This window comes from Hyperoodon ampullatus, assembly GCF_949752795.1.
Source record: "Hyperoodon ampullatus genome assembly, chromosome: 10".
Classification (NCBI taxonomy): domain Eukaryota; kingdom Metazoa; phylum Chordata; class Mammalia; order Artiodactyla; family Ziphiidae; genus Hyperoodon; species Hyperoodon ampullatus.
In genome coordinates, this window is record NC_136923.1 from 8,532,795 (window position 1) to 8,554,399 (window position 21,605).

Here is a 21,605-nt window from a genome sequence, read left to right on the forward strand (position 1 = left end):
AGAAGAGCTGTAGAAAGCTTGTTCTTTATTCTCTGGCCATAACAGGACACAGTGAGTAGGCAGCTGTTTATAAGCCAGGAAGAGAGTCCTCACCACAAACCTATGATACTGGCACCTTGATCTTGAACTTCTACCTTCCAGAACTGTGAGAAAAGAAATTTCTGTTGTTTAAGCAACCAGTCTGTGGTATTTTTTACGGCAGGCAGAGCTAAGACACCTAATTCCTCCCTCCAGTCCTTTGTATCACTGCTATCATTCATTTTACTTACACATAAGCATATGTATATTTACATAAGCATAAATAATCTAATTTGCTGCTATTATTATTTTGAACAAACTATTGTCTGTTACATCAATTAAGAATAAGAAAAAAAGGTTTTAATTTTACCTGTACTTATTCCTTCTGGAATTGCTCTTCTTTTCTATATGTGGATCCAAGTGTCTGGCTTATATTATTTTTCTTTTCTCTGAAGAACTTCTTTTTTTAACATTTCTGGCAATGTCAGTCTACTGGGAGCACATTTCCTTAATTATTGTTTGTCTGAGAAAGTCTTTTATTTCTCTTTCACTTTTGAGGGATCATTTTGCAGAATATAAAATTCTAGGTTGGTGGGTTTTTTCTCTCCTGCTTGCATGGTTTCTGAGAAATCAGATTTATTTCTTATTTTCGCTCATCTGTAAGTAAGGTGTTTTTTCCCCCTCTGGCTTTTTCCAAGATTTTTTTCTTTATTTTTGATTTTCCACAGTTTGAATGTGATATACCAAGTTGTGGGTTTTTTGGCATTTTTCCTGCTTGGTGTTCCTTTAGCTGCTTGGATCTGTGGTTTGGTGTCTGACAATCTGAGGGAAATTCTCAGTCATAATGCTTCAAATATTTCTTGCTTTCTTTCTCTTTTTCTTCTGTTTCTGGTATTGTTATTACGTGTATATTACACCTTTTATAGTTGTCCTGCTACAAAATGTTCTTGAATATTGTTCTGTGGGGTTTTTTTTTCCAGTCTTTTTTCTTTTTTCTTTACAGTTTTGGAAGATTTTATTGAGATATCCTCAAGTGCAGTGATTTTTTTTCCCCTCAGCTGTGTCCTGTCTACTAATGAGCACATGAAAGACATTCTTCAGTTCTTCTACAGTTTCTCATCTCTAGCATTTCTTTTTTTGATTCTTCCTTAGAATTTTCACCTCTCTGTATACATTAACCCATTTCTTCTTGCATGTTGTCTACTTTGTCCGGTAGAGCCCTTAGCATCTTAATCATAGTTGTTTTAAGTTTCTGGTTGATAATTCCAACATTTCCTGCCATGTCTAACTGTGCTAATGATGCCTGCAGTTTCTTCAAACTGTGCTTTTTGCCTTTTAGTATACCTTATAATTTTTTCCTAATAGTGGGACATGATGTACTGGGTAAAAGCAAGTGTAGTAAATAGGCCTATCGTAATGTGTCATGAGATTGGGGGTGGCTGGGTAGCGTTCTATATTCCTACAATTAGGTCTGTTTCTTAGTGAGCCTGTGCCCTGGACTGTGAACTTCACAAGTGGTTCTCAATTTTTTACCCCCTTAGGTGGGACAGGATGGCTAGAGGTAGCTGGAGTTGGTTATTTCCCATCCCCCAGGTTAGCTGGGCTCTGGTAGTAGCCCAATAATAGGCTCCAGTAAAACTGTTTCTCTTGAAGTTAGGCTTTGTTAAGAAGAACAGAGTGCTTTCGTGTATTTCAAAATACACGATTTACTTTTCCTCCTCTCCCTGCAGAAGAACTAGGGAATTTTTTTCTGATAGTCACTGTGAGAACCTGGTAGAACCCTTGGAGCAAAAGCTCACATAACTGTCAGGCCTCCCCTCCCCAATGTCTGGGTCCCCATTGAGTTTTTAACTCTCAGACTTGTCCACACTGAGCCTCCAGCAATTTGTCAATTACGGTTCAGATTTTCCTACGCCAACAGTGGTTCCAGCAGAACCTCTTTCTCTGGTTCCCATGGAAGTTTCTGCTCTGGTATGTTGTATTTCTTTGTATCCATCCTGTCTGTCTCTTCAGTTTTGGAGGCAGCAGTTTGCCTCATAAGGTCACTTCTCTGATGGATCTAAGAAGAATTACTGATTTTTTAGCTTGTTCAGCTTTTACGTGTTATTAGATGGAGTGATGACTTCCAAGCTCCTTACGTGCCAAACTGGAAGTCCTCATTTATTTGTCTTTCCTTCCCCAAAGAACTTCACTTGTTGCCTGATTTTTCTTTTTCATAATGTGTTTCATTGTTCCTGGGTGCTCTTACTGAAGCTGGCATTACTTGTTCACTTCCAGGATGTCTGTACCTGAAATCATACTGTCTCCTTCTCCTTAACTAAACTGAATCCGTTAATGAGGCCCCTTCACTAAGGTGAATTTGTGCCAATAGCAAATGGTACCAGTAAGGTACCATTGTATTAGTCACATTTTGGGAGATCATTTTATGCTGGCTTGGGTGTGAAGAATTAGTTCATGCCAATTTCCACTTTAATTGTTAAGACTTAATACATTGTCCTTAATACACTGAATTGTACTGTAATTGCCTCACTCTTTTTTAACTCCTTGAGGTCAAGAATCTTCCCTCTTTCCTTAATGCCTGCCACAAAGATATTTGTACAGTGTGGGATGAAGGATATCATTTGCAGAGTTAGGATGTAGAAATCCCTAATTTGATAATCCAGGTATATATTATTTCTTAACACATGTATAGATCTTATTTCAAAATTTATATTTTAGAATATTAGGCAGTGGAGATATCTGACATGTTTATACAAATTCATCCTAGGTCTTAAGTGTATGTTTCCTTCATTTTACAGATGGAAGATACAGAGAGTGATACATGTTGCTTATAGAGTTGTGTTATGCTAGGGACTCATAATTATTATTATTTGATATGTTTCCCTTTTCTAAAAATGCTATTTAATCATATTTGCAAATGTGTAGAGATAGAGTAGAGGTACTAGAATTTTGAGATTATAATGATATACCTTAGAGGATGGAAATATTCTAGGGTTTAAGTCAGGTTTTGTTAGAAGTCAGAATCCAATAGTCTTATACAGCTTAAGTAATTTATTATGTTGCATTTGTGTTTTTGCAGACTGTTCTCTTTGTATAAGAAAATTTCTGTCCTATAAAACACAATGTCCAACTTGCTGTGTGGTGAGTTTTTCTTTTCTTTTTTTTCTTTAAACTAAGTGGTGCAGATATTTCTGCTTCATGTATACACAAAAGCCCATGGGAAGATGTATAATTATTGAATTAAGCTATATCAAAGACAGTTTCAGAAAGGACTTATAAAATACATATATGGAGAACTGGGCTTTGTTCAACTTTTCATAAAGGTTTCTGATAACCTAAATGTATTTTAGGAAGAAAAAACTAATTGTAAGATCAGGACATAGCACACTTTAAATCTTATGAACTGTGTTTTTATGGCTCCTCACTTTTTATAATTTCTCAACTTGGGTAGAAAATCTGATGGTAGGATCATTTATTTGCAAAGGATTGACGTTTAAGTATTTGTGCAGAAGGCAAAGATTCAGCTTAACTGGCCCCTTACCTCTTCCCCAAACCAGACCTTCAAGGAAAACACCAAGAAATTTGTTAAAGTTTCTGAAGCATTTTATGTAGTGGAAATAGGTGAAAAGGAATGTAAAAAGGGAAGGTAAACATAAGTAGGAATAAAGAAAGAAGAAAAAGAGATAGTGAGGTCTGATAGAAAGGACGCTGGGGCTAATTAAAGGGTTTGGGTTCTAGTTTGGTGCCTCTGGTAGGTACATGGTGTCAGGATGTCCCTGAACTTATTTGGCTCCCAAGTCTAAGCTCTTTCCAGCTAGGCATGCTGCTGTCATCAAGATGGTATCATCACAGAAATAAAGTGTATGCCATTTGTGCTAGATAGCTACTGGGTTTATCATTTTCCTCTTGCATTCTTGAACACCAATCTTGTTTTTAAAGTCTCTTTGAGCACCTAAGGCTCCCGTGTTATTACTTTAAAAGAGCATCTGTGTTCTGCTTTTCAAGAGACATTTTTGGGGAAGCTGAGTGCTGGCATTTTGAAGAAGGATTCTTGCTCATATTAGGTTTTATCTTAGTACAGAGTACATATGTTTTTACCAGATGCTCTGGAGAGTTTTTAATCAGACTTCCAGTCAGCAGGTAGTGATTCACTGTTTTAAAATTCTGTATTAGTATGAGATGAATGAACTTTATTCTGAGGTTTTCCTGGAAGACTTAGTGGGATGGGGAATCTCAGGAGGATGAGACACGTTTTCAAAAACAAGATTATGACAAGTTAATTATTGTTTCTGACCTTTTTCTCTCTGTTGTTTTTCTTTTCTAGACAGTCACAGAGCCGGACCTGAAAAATAACCGCGTATTAGATGAACTGGTAAAAAGCTTGAATTTTGCACGGTATGATTTACTTTTGTGACTAATCCCTAACTGCTTTTACCTTTTATATGTGTCCGCCCCTTTACTCTGTGCACTTTTCGGGATTAGGGAATGCAGGGCTGAATATTTGGGGGTAAAAGAAGGGATGCAACAACAGTCATTAATCACATACGGACAATCTATTCATAATAGGATTTTCTTCCTTTACCTAACAGAAAGTCTCCTGTTAAGGAAAACAAGAGTTAAAATGTAGATTTGGGCACTTACTTTCGAGTATTTCAGAAATACTTTAGCTTTATCTTTTATTTTCCCTGCCCCAGCATTAGAATCAACCATTTTCCCAAGGAGCCCTGGTTCCTTTTATTGGAGAATGGCATTTAGAAATCAGGATCCGGAGCTGGGTATGCTCATTGTCACTGGGGTGTCATTGCTTCTAAACCCTCTCAGTGGACAGAGCTGGGTAGCATATGCATGTGTATGTGTACACACATATATGTATAATGGTTTCTGTGTCATATATTAATCCATTAATTCTTAATTCGATTTGCTCAGCATGTATAAAATGATATGTAACATGAAATGTGTAATTGCTGGTGCTTTATAAAGTGTAACTGTCAGATGTATGATGGTGATAGTCAGTGCTCACCCAGAGGGATTTTTTTTTTTTTTTTTGCGGTACGCGGGCCTCTCACTGTTGTGGCCTCTCCCGTTGCGGAGCACAGGCTCCAGACACGCAGGCTCAGCGGCCATGGCTCACGGGCTCAGCCACTCCGCGGCATGTGGGATCTTCCTGGACCGGGGCACGAACCCGTGTCCCCTGCATTGGCAGGCGGACGCTCAACCACTGCGCCACCAGGGAAGCTCACCCAGAGGGATTTAAAAAGGCATGTTTTATCAGACAATATCTTGAATTATTTTTAGTTTTAATCATGCAAGCCAAGCAGGAGTTTTTATTAGGAACATATTGTGTTTAGTTAACGGTTAGGTGCCCACATACTTAAGTACATGAATTCCAAGCTTGTTAGGACATTCTTGGAGGTTCATTACATTACTTCTAAAAATGTAAAGAGATTTCTTCCAGTAGAATTGCACATTTTTTCATTGGTTTGCATACTAAAGATGATCAGATTTAGTACTCTGAACTCGCCTAGTGGGGCATTTTAGAAATCAGCTGGTTGGTTATTTCCCTAGGCAGAGTCATAAGAAGGTGGTATACTTGCCTAGATTAAGACACTCTGAGATTCTCTGGTGCTCATAATTAAAGTGATTGCTTTTCTTATTCTAAAGTCCTTCACCAGTTAGATATTGAAGTTGATAAGAAAAGATGGAGACATGTATTTAGAAAGGAATCGATCGGCTGTTTGCTTTTCTCTGAGGCAGTAAAATTGTATCTCATGGCTTATTTTTTCCTCAGCTGGTATTGAAAGCATAACAGCCTCCCTGCTAGGAAAAAGGGACTGTTACGAAGAACTGCATCTGTTTGTTGAAGATAAATGATCAGCATCTTTGGGTTCATAGATCCTTTGGTAACTTAAAGGGAGGCCTTGGAATGATTGCGCTCTCTCCTTCTCTCCTCCCTCCCCAAAGAAATAGGCTATTTAAATATTCTTTGTAGTGGGTGTGGTGGGATAGGAAGCATTCTTTGTAGATTTGGGACAGATGTTATCATTTGTTTCTCCCTCTGTTTGCCTTCTTGGAATTGCTTTATGGGGAACATTTCTTGGACATTTGTCGTATCTAAAGTACTGCGGTACTTCATTTGCAAAATTAGTAGGAATGAAATTCAACATAATCGGTTTCATTACTTGTTCGAAATTTGGTTTAAGATCAGTGAGGGAGGAAGTTTAATTTTATGAGTAAAACGTAAGTTATTTATATTGTTTGTTGATTTTATTTCTTCCTGTGCTTCCCATCTGTCATTGCCATTTTATGATATTATGATTTTTAAAAATTTAATATTCTAAACTGAATAACAGAAGAGTATTGGAAATAATTCCAGAGGTTTTCAGGCACAAGGCTGACATGCGGATCTTACAGTTTCTTCTAACTTTTGCCTTTTATTTTCAGGAAACAAGTGTTTTGTTTTTTCCCTTGACTCATTTTTATTTAAAATAATGTTCTTAAGAAACTGTTGTATTGAACAAAATTTATTTAGAATATTGTTGTCCAAGTGGAACATCATTCTTTTTTTTTTAAATGAATTTATTTATTTTTGGCTGCGTTGGGTCTTCGTTGCTGTGCGCGGGCTTTCTCTACTTGCAGTGAGCAGGGGCTACTCTTCGTTATGGTACGCGGGCTTCTTACTGTGGTGGCTTCTCTTGTTGCAGAGCGTGGGCTCTAGGCGTGTGGTGCGGGCTCTAGAGCACAGCCTCGGTAGTTGTGGCGCACGAGCTTAGTTGCTCCGTGGCATGTTGGATCTTCCCGGACCAGGGCTCGAACCCATGTCCCTGCATTGGCAGGCAGATCCTTGACCACTGTGCCACCAAGGAAGTCCCTGGAGCATCATTCTTGACCTAAGCAAGAAAATGTTGTTTTTGTATTTTTGCATAGCAGCCAGTCTACATGTATATTATATATATTTTTTTTACAAATTGAGACTATAGAGCATTATTTATTGCTTTGCATGCATATTATATTTTTTTACAAATTGAGACTATAGAGCATTATTTATTGCTTTGGTTTATCCACCATCAAGGTATGAATTTTTCTCCAGGTACTTATTTCAAGTTTAAAAATTTAAACAGGGACATCCCTGGTGGCACAGTGGTTAAGAATCCAGTGCAGGGGACGCGGGTTCGAGCCCTGGTCCAGGAAGATCCCACATGCTGCGGAGCAACTAAGCCCGTGCGCCGCAACTACTGAGCCTGTGCTCTAGAGCCTGTGAGCCACAACTACTGAGCCCACGTGCCACAACTACTGAAGCCCGTGTGCCTGGAGCCTGTGTTCCGCAACAGGAGGAGCCACTGAAATGAGAAGCCCGCGCACCACAACGAAGAGTAGCCTCCTCTCGCCGCAACTAGAGAAAGCCCGTGTGCAGCAAAGAAGACCCAATGCAGCCAATAAATGAATGAATGAATGAATGAATGAATAAATAAATAAATTTAAACAGATGATAATGGATAATTTCCTTAGCATCTCACAAGAGTATGTAGAGTATAATTTCACCTTTCCTTATGGTATAGTTTAAAGCATACTGGGTTTGGGTTCAGGCAGAATTAGGTTCCAGTCTTGACCCTACTAGTTTTGATATGAGTGTGATCAAGATATTAATCCTTTTCGGCTTCTATTCCACATCTGAGAAATGGGAATAATGTTGTTGACACTTTGAGGAATTGTAAGGATTAGAAATGAAGAGATATATTAAAAGATATATAGCATAGTACTGTATCTGGAACAAAGGAACCTAAGAAAAGGTTCCTATCATTACTATCTATATATTTTATCTATTTATATTGTGTTGCCCTGTTATACATGTGTGCGTGCCCTAAGGAGCTAATGAGACCTTGTGCTTTGGTGGGCCTCTGCCTGTTTGACCAAATGGTCCTAGACTGCCGTTTGCGTGTTCCAGATTAGAACAAATATTTGCAGGGACATTTACTAGTTGCCAAAGTCCATGGACTTGATTGCATGGATTTTATGACTGCCCATGTCTACCCAGAGGCCTGTTTTCACTTATGATTCTTAGCCACATTCTGAAGAGGTAAAGTTATTGTATAGTTAACAAATGGGCAAGATTTTCCTGTGTTTTATTGTCACAGTTATTCTGAAAGTCCATAATTCATCCAATGTGAATGTCTGTGAGGAATGCTGTTAGGCGTTATAATGCCAACTCACTTTAATATATAGGAGTGATGGAAAGTGAAGGAAAAATTAGCAATTCAATCTGAGTATCAATTTTGGAATTAATATTTTCACACAGCTCATTTTTAAGGTATGTGAATTGCCGTAAACAGTCTCATGGTTTTAAATACCAGTTGTACGTTCATGGCTTCCAGATTTATATATCAGCTAGATCTCTCTCCAGGACATCAGCATCACATATCCAACTGCTTATCTCACACCTCTGCTTGGACCTCTTAAAACCAGAACTAAACTGATTCCCTCTGCTGCCCCGCAGGCCCCACTCCCAATCTGCTGCTCCCACAGTCTCCCTCATCTCAGCAAATGGCAGCTCCCGCCTCTCTCCCTCAAGGCCAAAAAACCTTGGGGTCATCCTTGACCCCTTTCTTTCACACTTAGTCTGTCATTCCGTCAGTAAATCCCATTGGTTCTATCTCTGCTCTCCTTCCAGAGTCTGACAACTTTCCCATACCATGCCAATACTATCCTGTTCAAGCCAGTGTCAGCCCAGATACGGTGATTACTTCTTAGTGGTCTTCTTACCTCTGCTTTTGTCCTCTTACAGTCCTTCTGAGGGCAGCAACCAAACCGATCCTCGAAAATAAAAAGTAGGTCACGCTGCATGTCGTTCAGATGTGGTTTCCTATCTCATTTGGAGCAGAACCCCAAGTCGTCTTGATGGCAGTCCTCTGGGCCCTACAGAGTAGGCTCCCTGACTTCCTTGCCTGCTTCTCTCCCCCAGGTCAATTAGCTCCAGTCACACTGGCCTTCTCCCTGTTTCTCAGACATGTTAATCACACTCTGACCTTAGAGACTCTGTGCTTACTGTTATTTCTGAATCAAAGTGTTTCCCTAGATGTCCACACAGTTTAATCCTCTACTTTCTTGGGCTGTGTTTTTCATAGGCATCTTCTCAGTGAAGTCTTCTGTGACCATCCTGTAAAGAGTATCAAGCTTATCCTCTCCTAATTTATGGCTTCATCGGCTTCCTTTTTTTTCATAGTAATTTTCACATATGTTGTGGGTGTCTATTCTCTCTTCCCTTACTATAGTGTAAACTTCATGAGGACAGAAGCTATTTTGTTCTCTATTATATTTCCACTGCTGAGATTAGCAGGCAGCTGAAGAAGTTAATGAATTTTAATTTTAGCATGGGGCATAATTTTATTATTGCAGTGGTGCAACTGTCTGCCACGTTCTTTATTGGCATGTGTTGAAGTAAGAGATCAAATTGGAAGACTAGAATTCATCTGAATTGTGAATAAAAGCAAAAAGGAGTTATCTCTAGGGTAGACACTTAGCTGAAAAGGTATACTTGTGTAGCAGCATGGAAGTGATTTATCAGTGACAGTTTTATCCATTAGTTGGAGAGTGTGTCTTTTACTTTGTCATAATGAGATGAAAGCTTTTCTTAGAACCTTCTTTGAACCAAATCCACATCCTAGAAGGAAAAGAGACTTAATGATTGTGGTTCTCTACTTTTACTTTATTTCTCTTTCCTTGCAAAGATGAAGATCCTGAATTTTTTTTAACCTTTCTCCCACTGTAGCTTTTATTTATTCACTTAAAAACTTTTTATTGTGGAAAAGTTCAAATATATATAAAAATAGAGAACATGGTATAATGACCCTCAGGTACACGTCACCTGCCCTAAACATTTATCAGCTTATGGACGTTCTTGATCTTCTACACATCTACTCACCCTCTCTCAACCCTGATTATTCATTTAAAAATATTTAATAATAGGGCTTCCCTGGTGGCGCAGTGGTTGAGAGTCCGCCTGCCGATGCAGGCGACACGGGTTCGTGCCCCGGTCCAGGAAGATCCCACATGCCGCGGAGCGGCTGGGCCCGTGAGCCATGGCCGCTGAGCCTCTGCGTCCGGAGCCTGTGCTCCGCAACGGGAGAGGCCACAGCAGTGAGAGGCCTGCATACCGCAAAAAAAAAAAAAAAAAAAAAAAAAAAATTAATAATAATGTTGAAAATAGTAGATATTCCTATTAGTCTAAGGACATATTTAAAAGGATCAAAGCATTCAGATTATGACTGGCAATTAAATATGATATAAAGCAGGATATCTTGTTGTAAATAGAGTTTTTGTGGATTTCTGTAAAACTGTAACGCAGAATAAGATATTTACTGCTTTTTTCTTTTTGTATTATTTCCTGCCCAGCGAAGTAACTAACCTCGAGGTGGTATGAGTGTTATTAGAGTAGTTTTATTGACGTCAGGCCAACAGAGAAAGGGAAATTCGATAAAAAAATATGTCGTTGTGGTAAGCATTTGGTCTTTTTCTGGATCTTTTGATTTCAAATGATAGTATATGGATTATTTTTTCCCTGTTTCCATATTGATAGACATTTGGGCTGTTTCTGGTTTTTGTCTATTATGAATACTACTGCTGTGAACATTCTGGTACATATCTTTTGGCATGTATTTCTTTTGGCATATATCTAGAAGTGAAGTGTAGCTGCTAGGTCAGAGAGTAGGCATTCATTTATTTGCTGGTATCTTTAAAGCTAGTTTCCAAATGGTTAAAGCAATTACATTTCTACCGTGAAGTATGAGAGTTCCAGTTGCTCCATAGCCTCACCAACAGTTGCTATTCCTGGTCTTTCTAGTTGTAGCCTTTCTCAAAAGTATATCAGTGAGATTTTTAAAAATTATTGTTACTGTTTTTATTCTTTCTATTTCTTGATTTTTTTAAAACTGTAGTAAAATTTACATATAATGAAATACGTACAGTAAGTTTGAATTTTGATCATTGAATTCTGATAATCATACATCTGTGTCATTACCATCATAGTCAAGATATGAAACATTTCCATACCATGGCTTCTTTATTCTGCTTCTAGTCAGTCCCACTCCCATAGACCATTTGGGTTTCTATCATCATAGATTGTTCTTAAAATTCATGTAAGTGGAATCATATAGTATACGTTTATTCTTTTCTTTTGCTTCACATACTATTTCTGTTATTTGCCTATGTTATTGCTTGTGTCGGTATTTTCTTTCTTAGTGCTGAATAGTATCCATTGTATGAATACGCACAATATGCTTATCTATACCTCTATTGATGAATTTGAATTGTTTCCAATTTATGGCTAGTATTGTAAAAGCTCCTGTGAACATTTGTGTGCAGTCTTTGTGTAGGCATCTATTTTCATTCTTTTGGGTATATATCCAGGAATGGAATTGCAGGCTTATAGGGCAGATGTATATTGAACTTTATAAGGAATTGGCAAACAGTTTTCCAGTTGGTTTGGACCACAGTGAATTTCAGTTGCTCCACATCCTGGTTAATATTTGGTACTGTTAGTCCTTTTAGTTGTAAGCATTCTATTGGGTGTGAAATGGTAACTCATGGTGGTTTAATTTACATTTCCTGATGACTAGTGTACCTTTTCATGTGCTTATTGACTCTTCTTTTTATCTTTGGTGAAGTGTCCTGGTTTCTTACCCAATTTTTAAAAATTGCATTGTTTGTCTCTTTCTTATCAATTAGTGGTTCTTTATTTTGGTCAAATATATTTTCCTTCCTGTCTGTAGCTTGCCTTTTCATTTTCTAAGGGTGTCATTTGATGAACAGACATTTTAATTTTGAAGTCCAGTCTATTGTCTCTCTCTTTTTCTTTCTTTCTCTCTCTCTTTCTGTGTCTCTTTCTCTTTTTTATAAAATGATTATAACTTTTTTTTAATCCTGCCTAAGAAATCTTTCCCTACCTCAGGTCATAAAGATGTTTTCGTAGAATTGTGGTTTTAGCTTTTATAGGTAGGCCTATGAACCTATTCAAGTTAATTTTTAGGTATGATGGAGGTAAGCGTCAGGATTCATTTTTTTCTCAGCAGATATTCATTTGCTCCAGCCCCATTTATTAAAAAGACTCACTATAGGGCTTCCCTGGTGGCGCAGTGGTTGAGAGTCCGCCTGCCGATGCAGGGGACACGGGTTCATGCCCCGGTCTGGGAAGATCCCACATGCCGCGGAGCGGTTGGGCCCGTGAGCCATGGCCGTTGAGCCTGGCGTCCGGAGCCTGTGCTCCGCAATGGGAGAGGCCACAACAGTGAGAGGCCCACGTACAGCAAAAAAAAAAAAAAAAAAAAAAAAAAAAAAAAAAAAAAAAAAAAAAGACTCACTATATTGCCACATCAGTTTTCTTTTGGTTAGTGTTTGCGTGGTACATCTTTTCCCGTCCTTTTTTTCCCAATCTTCCTGGGTCTTTATATTTAAAGTGTTTTCTTTTAAATAGTATATAGTTGCATCTTATATTTTAATCCAGTCTGATAAGCTTTGTGTTTTAACTGGAGTCTGTATCCATTACATTTAATTGATTACAGTTTACCACCTCGCTCTCTGTTTTCTCTTTGTCCATTTGTTCTTTTTTTTTTTTGACTATTTTTATTATTTTATCTCAAGTTTTTGCATTATACTTCTTAGTGTTGCTCTTTTTAGTCTTTACTGAACAAATTACAAAATACATCCTTAACGTATTATAGTACTAACCATAAGTTAGTACTTTTATCATGTCCTGAACAATGCAGGAATTTTATAATATTTTTGCATTATCTTAATGCCTCTTTTTTGCTATGTTAGAGTTATTTTACTTCCATGTATGTTATGAATTCCACAAGCCATTGCTAGTGCTTTTTAAAAGTCAATACTCTTGAATTTAACCACATATTTACCTTTTCTCGAGCCTTGCTGACATTTTTTTGTGCTTCCATCTACGATTATTTTCCTTAAGCTGAAGAACAGTTCTTGTAGTAATTCTTGTCTCTTGGTGAGGAATTCTCTTAGCTTTTGTTTGCTTGAGAATGTATTTTGCTTTCATTTTGGAAGAATATTTTCAATGGGAATAGAATTCATCTGTGTTTTTTTTCCCTGTACTTTTTTTAAAATAAATTTTTAAATAAATAAATTTATTTATTTATTTTTGGCTGCATTGGGTCTTTGTTGCTGCACGCGGGCTTCCTCTAGTTGTGGCGAGTGGGGGCTACTTTATGTTGTGGTGCGCGGGCTTCTCATTGTGGTGGCTTCTCTTGTTGCAGAGCCCAGGCTCTAGGCACACAGGCTTCAGTAGTTGTGGCATGTGGGCTCAGTAGTTGTGGCTTGTGGGCTCTAGAGCGCAGGCTCAGTAGTTGTGACGCACGGGTGTAGTTGCTCCACGGCATGTGGGATCTTCCTGGACCAGGGCTTGAACCGGTGGCCCCTGCATTGGCAGGCAGATTCTTAACTGCTGTGCCACCAGGGAAGCCCTCCTGTACTTTCAAGATGTCATTCTGTTATCTTCTTGCTTCCATAGATTTTGTTGACAAGTCAATGATATTTCTTACTGTTATTTCCTTAGAGCCATGGTTCTTAACTGAGAGTGATTTTGCTTTCTCTTTACCTCTTCCCCCAGGGGACATTTGGTGATATCTGTTTGTTTTGGTTGTACCAACCTGGGGCAGGGGTGTTATGCTATTGACATTCCTACAAGGCACAGAACAGTCTCTTACAACAAAATATTATTTGACTCACAGTGTCAATAGTACCAAGGTTGGGGAATTGTGCCTAGAGGTAGTAGGTAGTGTGTCTTATTTTTCTCTGGTTGTTTACAAGCTTTTCTCTTTATTCTTTTATTTTTCAGCAGTTTGATTATCATGTGCCTAGGTTTCATTTTCTTTGTTTTATCCTTTTTTGGGATGGATTTTAATTCCCTCTTACAGCATACAATTTTTAAAATTCATTTGTCTATTATTTTCTTCTTTTTTCTTTAACATATTCATCATAGTTCTTTTGAAGTTCTTCTAATGCCACTCGGATCACCTGGATCTGCTTCTAATGACTATTTTATCTCTCGATAGCGGCTAATTTCTCTGCATGTCTAGTAATTTTTAAATGTTTGTTGAACGTGGATGTAATGTTATAGAGGCTGTGAATTACCTTCCTTTGAAAAATGTTGAATTTTGTTCTGACGTGCAGTTAAATTACTAGCTCTTGACTTTCATTCTGTCAAGGTTTGGATTAGTTTTTTGTTAGATTTGGTCTATTTCACTTTTGTTTCTATTTCTAGAGTGTGGTCCTTCCGTGGCCTTTGTGGGGTTTCAGCTGAACGTCTAGGATCTTTACCAAAATCTCTCAGCTTTGGCTGGGCTCAACCTCTAACAGCTTTCCAGCATTGACCTTTAGAATCTCAGCTTCCCGGCATCTGCTTCCTGCCAGGCCTCCTATGGCTTCGTCTTATGCTTCTCCAGCCCTGAAGATGATCAGGAATTGATGAGCATTTCTCAGCATACTTTTAGGGTATTCTGTGGCTACTCCCTGCCCAGCACCCTGTCCCTCCAGTCCTAGTGATCTTTGCCCAGAGCTCTCATCTCTGTTCCTTCCACCCATGTTGACTATAGTCCATGCTTACAGACAGTTTTATATGTTCTGTTTAGATTTAAAATTATTTATGGTTGGAGAGTAAGTCTCATATGAGCTATTCTTTGTGACCAGAATCTGAAGTCCTCCCATTATTTTTTATAGACAGATGAACTGCTTTTAAAATCAGATTTATTGCTTTGTATTTTAGTCTAGAAGAAACACTGGTTTTGTTGTCATTATAGAGTAAGTTCTATATTTCGTAGAAACAAGTGTTGAGAACACAGCTTATGTCAGTTGGATTATTATGTATACAGAAGTTGAGGTCTTAATTAACTGTTATGTTTTCTGTGCTTCAAGGAATCATCTGTTGCAGTTTGCCTTAGAGTCACCACCCATCTCTTCTGCTTCCTCCTCTTCAAAGAAACTTGCTGCCAAAGTGCACACTTCTGTAGCCTTCAGCCATTCATTAAAGCAAGGAAGCAGGTTAATGGAGAACTTCTTGATTAGAGAAGCTGGTGGTTCTGTGTCAGAGTTGTTGATAAAAGAGAATGAAAGCAAATTCAGCCCTCAAAAAGAGCTGAGCTCTTCTGCAAAGACCAGAGGGACGCCTTCCGTAGAAAAGTCAGCTCCAGGTTTCTCAGGGGCTAGTGTTCCTGAGACACCCTCTACATCGGCCTTGAAAGAAGTTACTAAAGGTAAGAAATTATTTTCACATGTTTGTTTTCTTACTTAAGAGAAATCTTCTCATCCCACATGATATAATATATAAGCAGCATTTTTGAGGGGGAAGGAATGGGAAAGGGCAGACCCGCTTTCATCTTGTAACAGCCTCGGAGATGGATGTAGGCAGTGCTTCCAGATGTGTTCTCTTTCTGCCTCATAGAATAGGAATTCAGGCTGACGGCTGGAAAAGTGAAACCGTTTTAATTAGTTCATTCTTCACGTATGGCGTACCTTTCTGTTTTTCAGCTTTTCATTCCCCCCTCATCCTTTATATCGGTTCCAGTTTAACCTTAAAGAGCTCATTTTATCTTAAGATATCAGCACTTGAACACTTCCAAGCTGTTCTCAGTGGCATTTATAGCCTTAGACAGTTTGACCACTCCCCTAGTTGTCTGACCTTATTTCTCACCTCTCCCTCTCAAAATCCTTCTGCCATAGCCAAGCTGATCTCCCCACTATTCCTTGAAAACACTTGGGCATTGGAAAAGTACAACCTGCAGGCCAGATTTGGCTTGTCGCCCGTTTTTGTAAACAAGGCTTCACTGGAACACAGCCATGTCCATTTGTTTACCTGTTGTCTATGGCTGCTTTCATGCTACCTGCCATGGTTTATTGGCTGTGACAGAGACCATCTGGCCCCCAAAACCTAAAATCTTTACTACCTGCCCCTTTGCTACAAATGTCTGCCAACCCTGTTCCACCTTTCCAGACTCTATCCAGGTCTAACCATTCTTTGGTTATGTCACATAGTATTGGTTTCTCACATTACTAAAGTATTACAGCACTTGTTTTCTGGACTGTTTTGTGTATAGTTGGCTTAACTTTTGATGACTAGGTCAGCTTGTTTATTCTCTTGTTTCTATATCTTCTTGCCAGTGAAGTTCAGAGCACCTTTTAGGTAGAAACTCTGTCTTGGATATTTTTGGTACGCCCATACCACACTCAGTGCAGGGCTATTAGTGGTTACTAAACTTAGGTTGAAATTAGTTTCTTAGTACTCAAGTGTTTAAATTTCATATGGCTATGTGAATTTTTTACTTACATTTCCTAGGATATCTTATCTTTTTCAATTTTTTAAATTAATTGCCACTTCTTATTATATGTTTTTAAGTTGATAACATTTTCCCTGTAGCAAAACCTTTTTTCCAAGCGAAATCTTGCAGTGAACCATAACATACAAAGTGGATAAAATTGGCCTTGCTCCATTAAAGTGGATGTGGAAGGTCTGGGGATTGTGCTCCTCCATGTGAGCTCCCCCTGCATCCCTGCCTGTTAGCCACGGTGGCCTCTAGGCCCTGAGATACCTCCACAGGTCCCTTAACTCCATCAAACAGTTTCAGAATGATTGTGTTTCCACTTTTTAACACTACACTTGTATAGGCATACCTCAAAGAAATTGCGGGTTTGGTTCCAAACCACTGCAGTAAAGCAAATATCACAATAAAGTGAGTCATGAATTTTTTTGTTTCCCAGTACATATAAAAGTTATATTTACACTATACTGTAGTCTGTTAAGTGTGCCATAGCATTATGTCTACAAAAACAATATACACACCTTGATTAAAAAATGGTTTATTGCTTAAAAATGCTGACAGTCTCAATTAATCGTCAACAAAGGAAACAGGAATATAAAATGGAGAAAAGACAGTGTCTTCAGCAAGTGGTGTTGGGAAAGCTAGACAGCTGCATGTAAATCAATGAAGTTAGAACACACCCTCACACCATACACAAAAATAAATTCAAAATGGCTTAAAGATTTAAATATAAGACATGACACCACGAAACTTTTAGAAGAGAACATAGGCAAAACATTCTCTGACATAAATCATACCAGTGTTTTCTTAGGTTAGTCTCCCAAGGCAATAGAAATAAAAACAAAAATAGGGGAACTTCCTGGCAGTCCAGTTGTTAGGACACAGAGCTTCCACTGCTGAGGGCCTGGGTTCAATCCCTGGTCGGGGAGCTAAGATCCCACAAGCTGCCTGGTGCGGCCCAAAATAAAATAAAATAAAAGCAAAAATAAACAAATGGGGCTTAATCAAACCTAAAAGCTTTTGTACAGCAAAGGAAACCATAAACAAAGCAAAAAGACAACCTATGGAATGGGAGAAAATTTTTGCAAATGATGTGACTGACAAGGGCTTAATTTCAAAGTAGACAAACAGCTCATGCAGCTCAATAATGAAAAAACAAAACCCAATCAAAAAATGGACAGAAGGGGCTTCCCTGGTGGCGCAGTGGTTGAGGGTCCGCCTGCCGATGCAGGGGACGCGGGTTCGTGCCCCGGTCCGGGAGGATCCCATGTGCCGTGGAGCGGCTGGGCCCGTGGGCCGTGGCCGCTGAGCCTGCGCGTCTGGAGCCTGTGCTCCGCAACGGGAGAGGCCGCAACGGTGAGAGGCCCCCGTACCGCAAAAAAAAAAAAAAAAAAAAAAAGAATGGACAGAAGACCTAAACAGACATTTCTCCAAAGAAGACATACAGATGGCCAACAGGCACATGAAAAGATGCTCAGCATTGCTAATTAGTAGTGAAATGCAAATCAAAGCTACAATGAGGTACCACCTCACACTGGTCAGATGGCCATCAAAAAGTCTACAATAACAAATGCTGGAGAGGGTGTGGAGAAGAGGGAACACTGCTACATTGTTGGTAGAAATGTAAATTGGTGCAGCCACTGAGGAAAACAGTATGGAGGTTCCTTTAATAGCTAAAAATAGGGTTACCATATGATCCAACAATCCCACTCCTGGGCATATATCCAGACAAAACTATAATTCGAAAAGATACATGCACCCCTATGTTCACAGCAGCACTATTTACAATAGCCGAGACTTTGAAACAGCCTAAATGTTCATTGACAGATGAATGGATAAAGATGTGGTGCATATATACAATGGAATATTACTCAGCAATAAAAAAGAATGAAATAATACCATTTGCAGCAACATGCATAGACCTAGAGATTATCATACTAAGCAAAGCAAGTCAGAAAGAGAAAGACAAATACCATATGATATCACATATGTGAAATCTAAAATACGACACAAATGAACATATCTACGAAACAGAAACAGACTCACAGACTTAGAAAATAAACTTATGTTTACCAAAGGGGAAAGAGAGTGAGAGGGGGATAAGTTAGGAGTGTGGGATTAGCAGATACAAGCTGCTATATATAAAATAGATAAATGACAAGGTCCTACTATATAGCATGGGGAACTATATTCAATATCCTGTAATAAACCATAATGAAGAATATGAAAAAGAATAAATATATGTATCTATATATATGTATAAGTGAATCACTTTGTTGTACACAAGAAGCTAACAACATTGCGAATCAACTACTTCAGTTAAAAAAAAAAATGCTGGGACTTCCCTGGTGGTCCAGTGGTTAGGACTCTGTGCTCTTACTGCCGAGGGTCTGGGTTCAATCCCTGGTCAGGGAACTAAGATCCCACATGCCCCTAGCTGTACATACCCTCACCTCACCTTCCTCCTGTGGCAGGTATATCTTACTCAGGTGGTTAGGATTGCTTCGGTGCTAAAGATGAATGGGTCCTAAGATGGGAAAACTTAATATTAGTTTTATAGCTTTGTCACGCTGTGGTAGAAAAGATTTAACTAAAGCATTTTCTAAAAAACAGATTTCCAAACTTCTTCACAGTCTCTTCCTCTAGGCCCCGGATTCTAATTATGTGACTTTCCACAATGTAGCCCTTACCCAGTAAGCAGTCTATTCTACTCCTGCTGCCCTGAGGTGTCCTTTTTCTCTTCTGCTTTTCCAAGTGCATGTTAAGGTTGGATTCTTTTTTTTATCTTAGTTGCTGAAAGATGCTGGGTTGTATTATTTTTGCTCTTTCCACAAATAATAAAATCTCTTTCTCTTTTTGAAAAATACAGTGGATTGTCCTGTTTGTGGGGTTCATATTCCAGAAAATCACATTAATAAGCACTTAGACAGCTGTTTATCACGTGAAGAGAAGAAAGAAAGCCTCAGAAGGTAAGAAAGTTAAGCATAACCGTTGAGCTACTTTAGCTTGTTGCTGCCTATGGTTTATAAAATATGAGCCAACTCCATTGGCTCTCCTTGTCCATCTCCTTGTTCTTTCCTCAACTCCCACCTTGCCAAATATAATTAACTTTATTATATGCTAATAAAATTTGACTTAACAAGAAACTAGTGATTTAGAATTCAGTTCTTTATAAACTTGTTTTCTTCTCTTAGAATTTTAGAGCTACCATAAAGCCCTTGGCCCAAGAAAGCAAGGTTAGACTCTGAATATAGAACACATCAAATCTGTTTTTGGTTCTTAGGAAGCTCAGAAGTTTAAATTTGTAAAATCTAGCTTTTTCAAAAATTCTGAATAGTTAATTACTATATACATATGACATACTATATACACATGACAGTAAAAGTGACAAAAGACACCTGAAAGTAACACAACATTGTAAATCAACTGTACTCCAGTAAAAATTAAAAAGAAAAAAGGTACAAAAGGGTATTTTTTTTGGTCTTTTTTTTTTTTTTTAGAAAATATGGAATCATTTATTCATTCAACAAATACTTATTAAGCACATAACTGTGTGCCAGGCATTCTACAAAGCATTGGTGAATCACTGGTGAATGAAAGTCAAATTCTCTGCTCTTAACACCCTTTTGTTCTGGAAGGATGCAACCAGTAGGCTTGCATTTTGAAGGCAGTGGTTTTCTCTGTTATTGCATATGTAGAAGCTTGCAGTTGTATAGTTTGTCTGTGGGGCAGATTCAAAAGGTTGTGTTTGAAATGTAGAGAGAGAGAGAGAGAGAGAGAGAGAGAGAGAGAGAGAGAGAGAGTGAGTGTGTGTGTGTGTGTGTGTGTGTGTGTGTGTTCTGCCTCCCCTTATACATCAAAATCACAATAGTTTATTAAACTAGGCCACTGTTGTTACACATGTAAGTTTGTAAGTTAGGAATCAAATTGTAGTCAAAGTTAACCTGCAGGGTGTTAAAGAATCAGTGATAATGAAAATAATAAGGAAGCAGAAGCCGCAAATTAGATGAGTCTGGTGATGAAGGGAAGAGGAGAGATGAGATGGTAGTTTGGGGAAGGATTAAGGAGCAAGATCAGAGAAGATTTTATTTTTTAAAATAGCAATTATATAAGCCTTTAGCCTCCTTCTACTATCTCCAGGGAGAGAGCAGATGATATAAAGAACAAGAGATCAAAAGTCTAGTAATGCAGTTATCCTTGACATGCAGAAGGAACCCTTCTTCTGAAACAGGATGGAAGAGGGAGAGAATAGGTGATAATTCTGAGATCTGGAAAGGAGAAAATCGAAGAAATTAATCGTATCTGGGAAGTGGGAATGAACAGAATGATTGGCTCTTACGTTTGGTCTGTTTGGAAGAACTTGGAAGAGTGCCAAAAACCATGCTGATAAGACAGGACTATTTTACTGTTCTTTTGTGAGTAAAGCTAAAACGGTGTCACTAGATTTTATGAGTAAGTCTGGAGTCAATGCAGGTTCCAAGGGACAAACTCTGGCTGTTATAATTTACAGAAGCTAACATATAAAGCACAGTGATGCTTTATTAATTTACAGTGGGGGGCACCAATTGACAGTTCTTACTGTCGTATTTTTAGCTTGATAGTTAACTTCTTTCCCCGAGCAGAATCTTTTTTGCAAGTGAAAACGCACAGTGAACCATAACATATAAAAGAGAGAGAATTGGCCCTGTTCCGTTAAAGTGGAGCTGGAGGGCTTGGGGACTGTGCTCCCCTCCCTGACCTCCCTCTGTGTCCCTGCCTCGTATCCACAGTGGCCTTCAGGCCCCAACATCCCTCCACAGGTCCCTGCGACAGATGCCTGTGCGGTCCTGCGTGCCCAGTACTCACTCCTAGTGGGTATGTTTGTTGACGAGAATAAAATTTAGATTTTTAGGTTGCCTAGTTAGTCGAGATTCGGAATAAAGCTGGATCATCACGAGGATTATTTCTCTTAAGCCGTAAGAATCTAATGACCTGCCTTTCTCTTTAGAAATGTTTTTTCCTGAAGAGTGAGTTGGGACTACAGAAGCTGGGCATTTTCTCCTTGAAGAGTAAGGAATCGGTACTGATAATCTTGCTTGGACTGCTCTTTCTCTAGATGCATCCATTGTATTTCTTCTAACACACTTCGCTCTGTCAGTTTATCCAACGACGTACTCCTCCGTGTGTAATTAAGTTCAAATTCCAGCAGTGATTCTAGACAGGCTCCGTGGAATACCATAATCCTGCTGATTACTCTGTAGCGCAATTTAGAAGCACTGCATTCACTCC

The 21,605-nt window shown here is 38.7% G+C and overlaps 1 protein-coding gene across 1 annotated transcript in view; it reads left to right on the forward strand.

The window, feature by feature from the left end:
* Window positions 1-21,605, forward strand: part of RAD18 (RAD18 E3 ubiquitin protein ligase) — a gene marked incomplete at both ends in the record, with an annotated part of 107,705 nt that overhangs the window by 18,914 nt on the left and 67,186 nt on the right. The window contains 4 exons of the mRNA XM_079713932.1: window positions 3,098-3,159; window positions 4,343-4,413; window positions 14,938-15,275; window positions 19,207-19,306. Coding sequence (XP_079570058.1) covers window positions 3,098-3,159; window positions 4,343-4,413; window positions 14,938-15,275; window positions 19,207-19,306 — 571 coding nt within the window. The remainder of the gene's footprint in view (window positions 1-3,097; window positions 3,160-4,342; window positions 4,414-14,937; window positions 15,276-19,206; window positions 19,307-21,605) is intronic.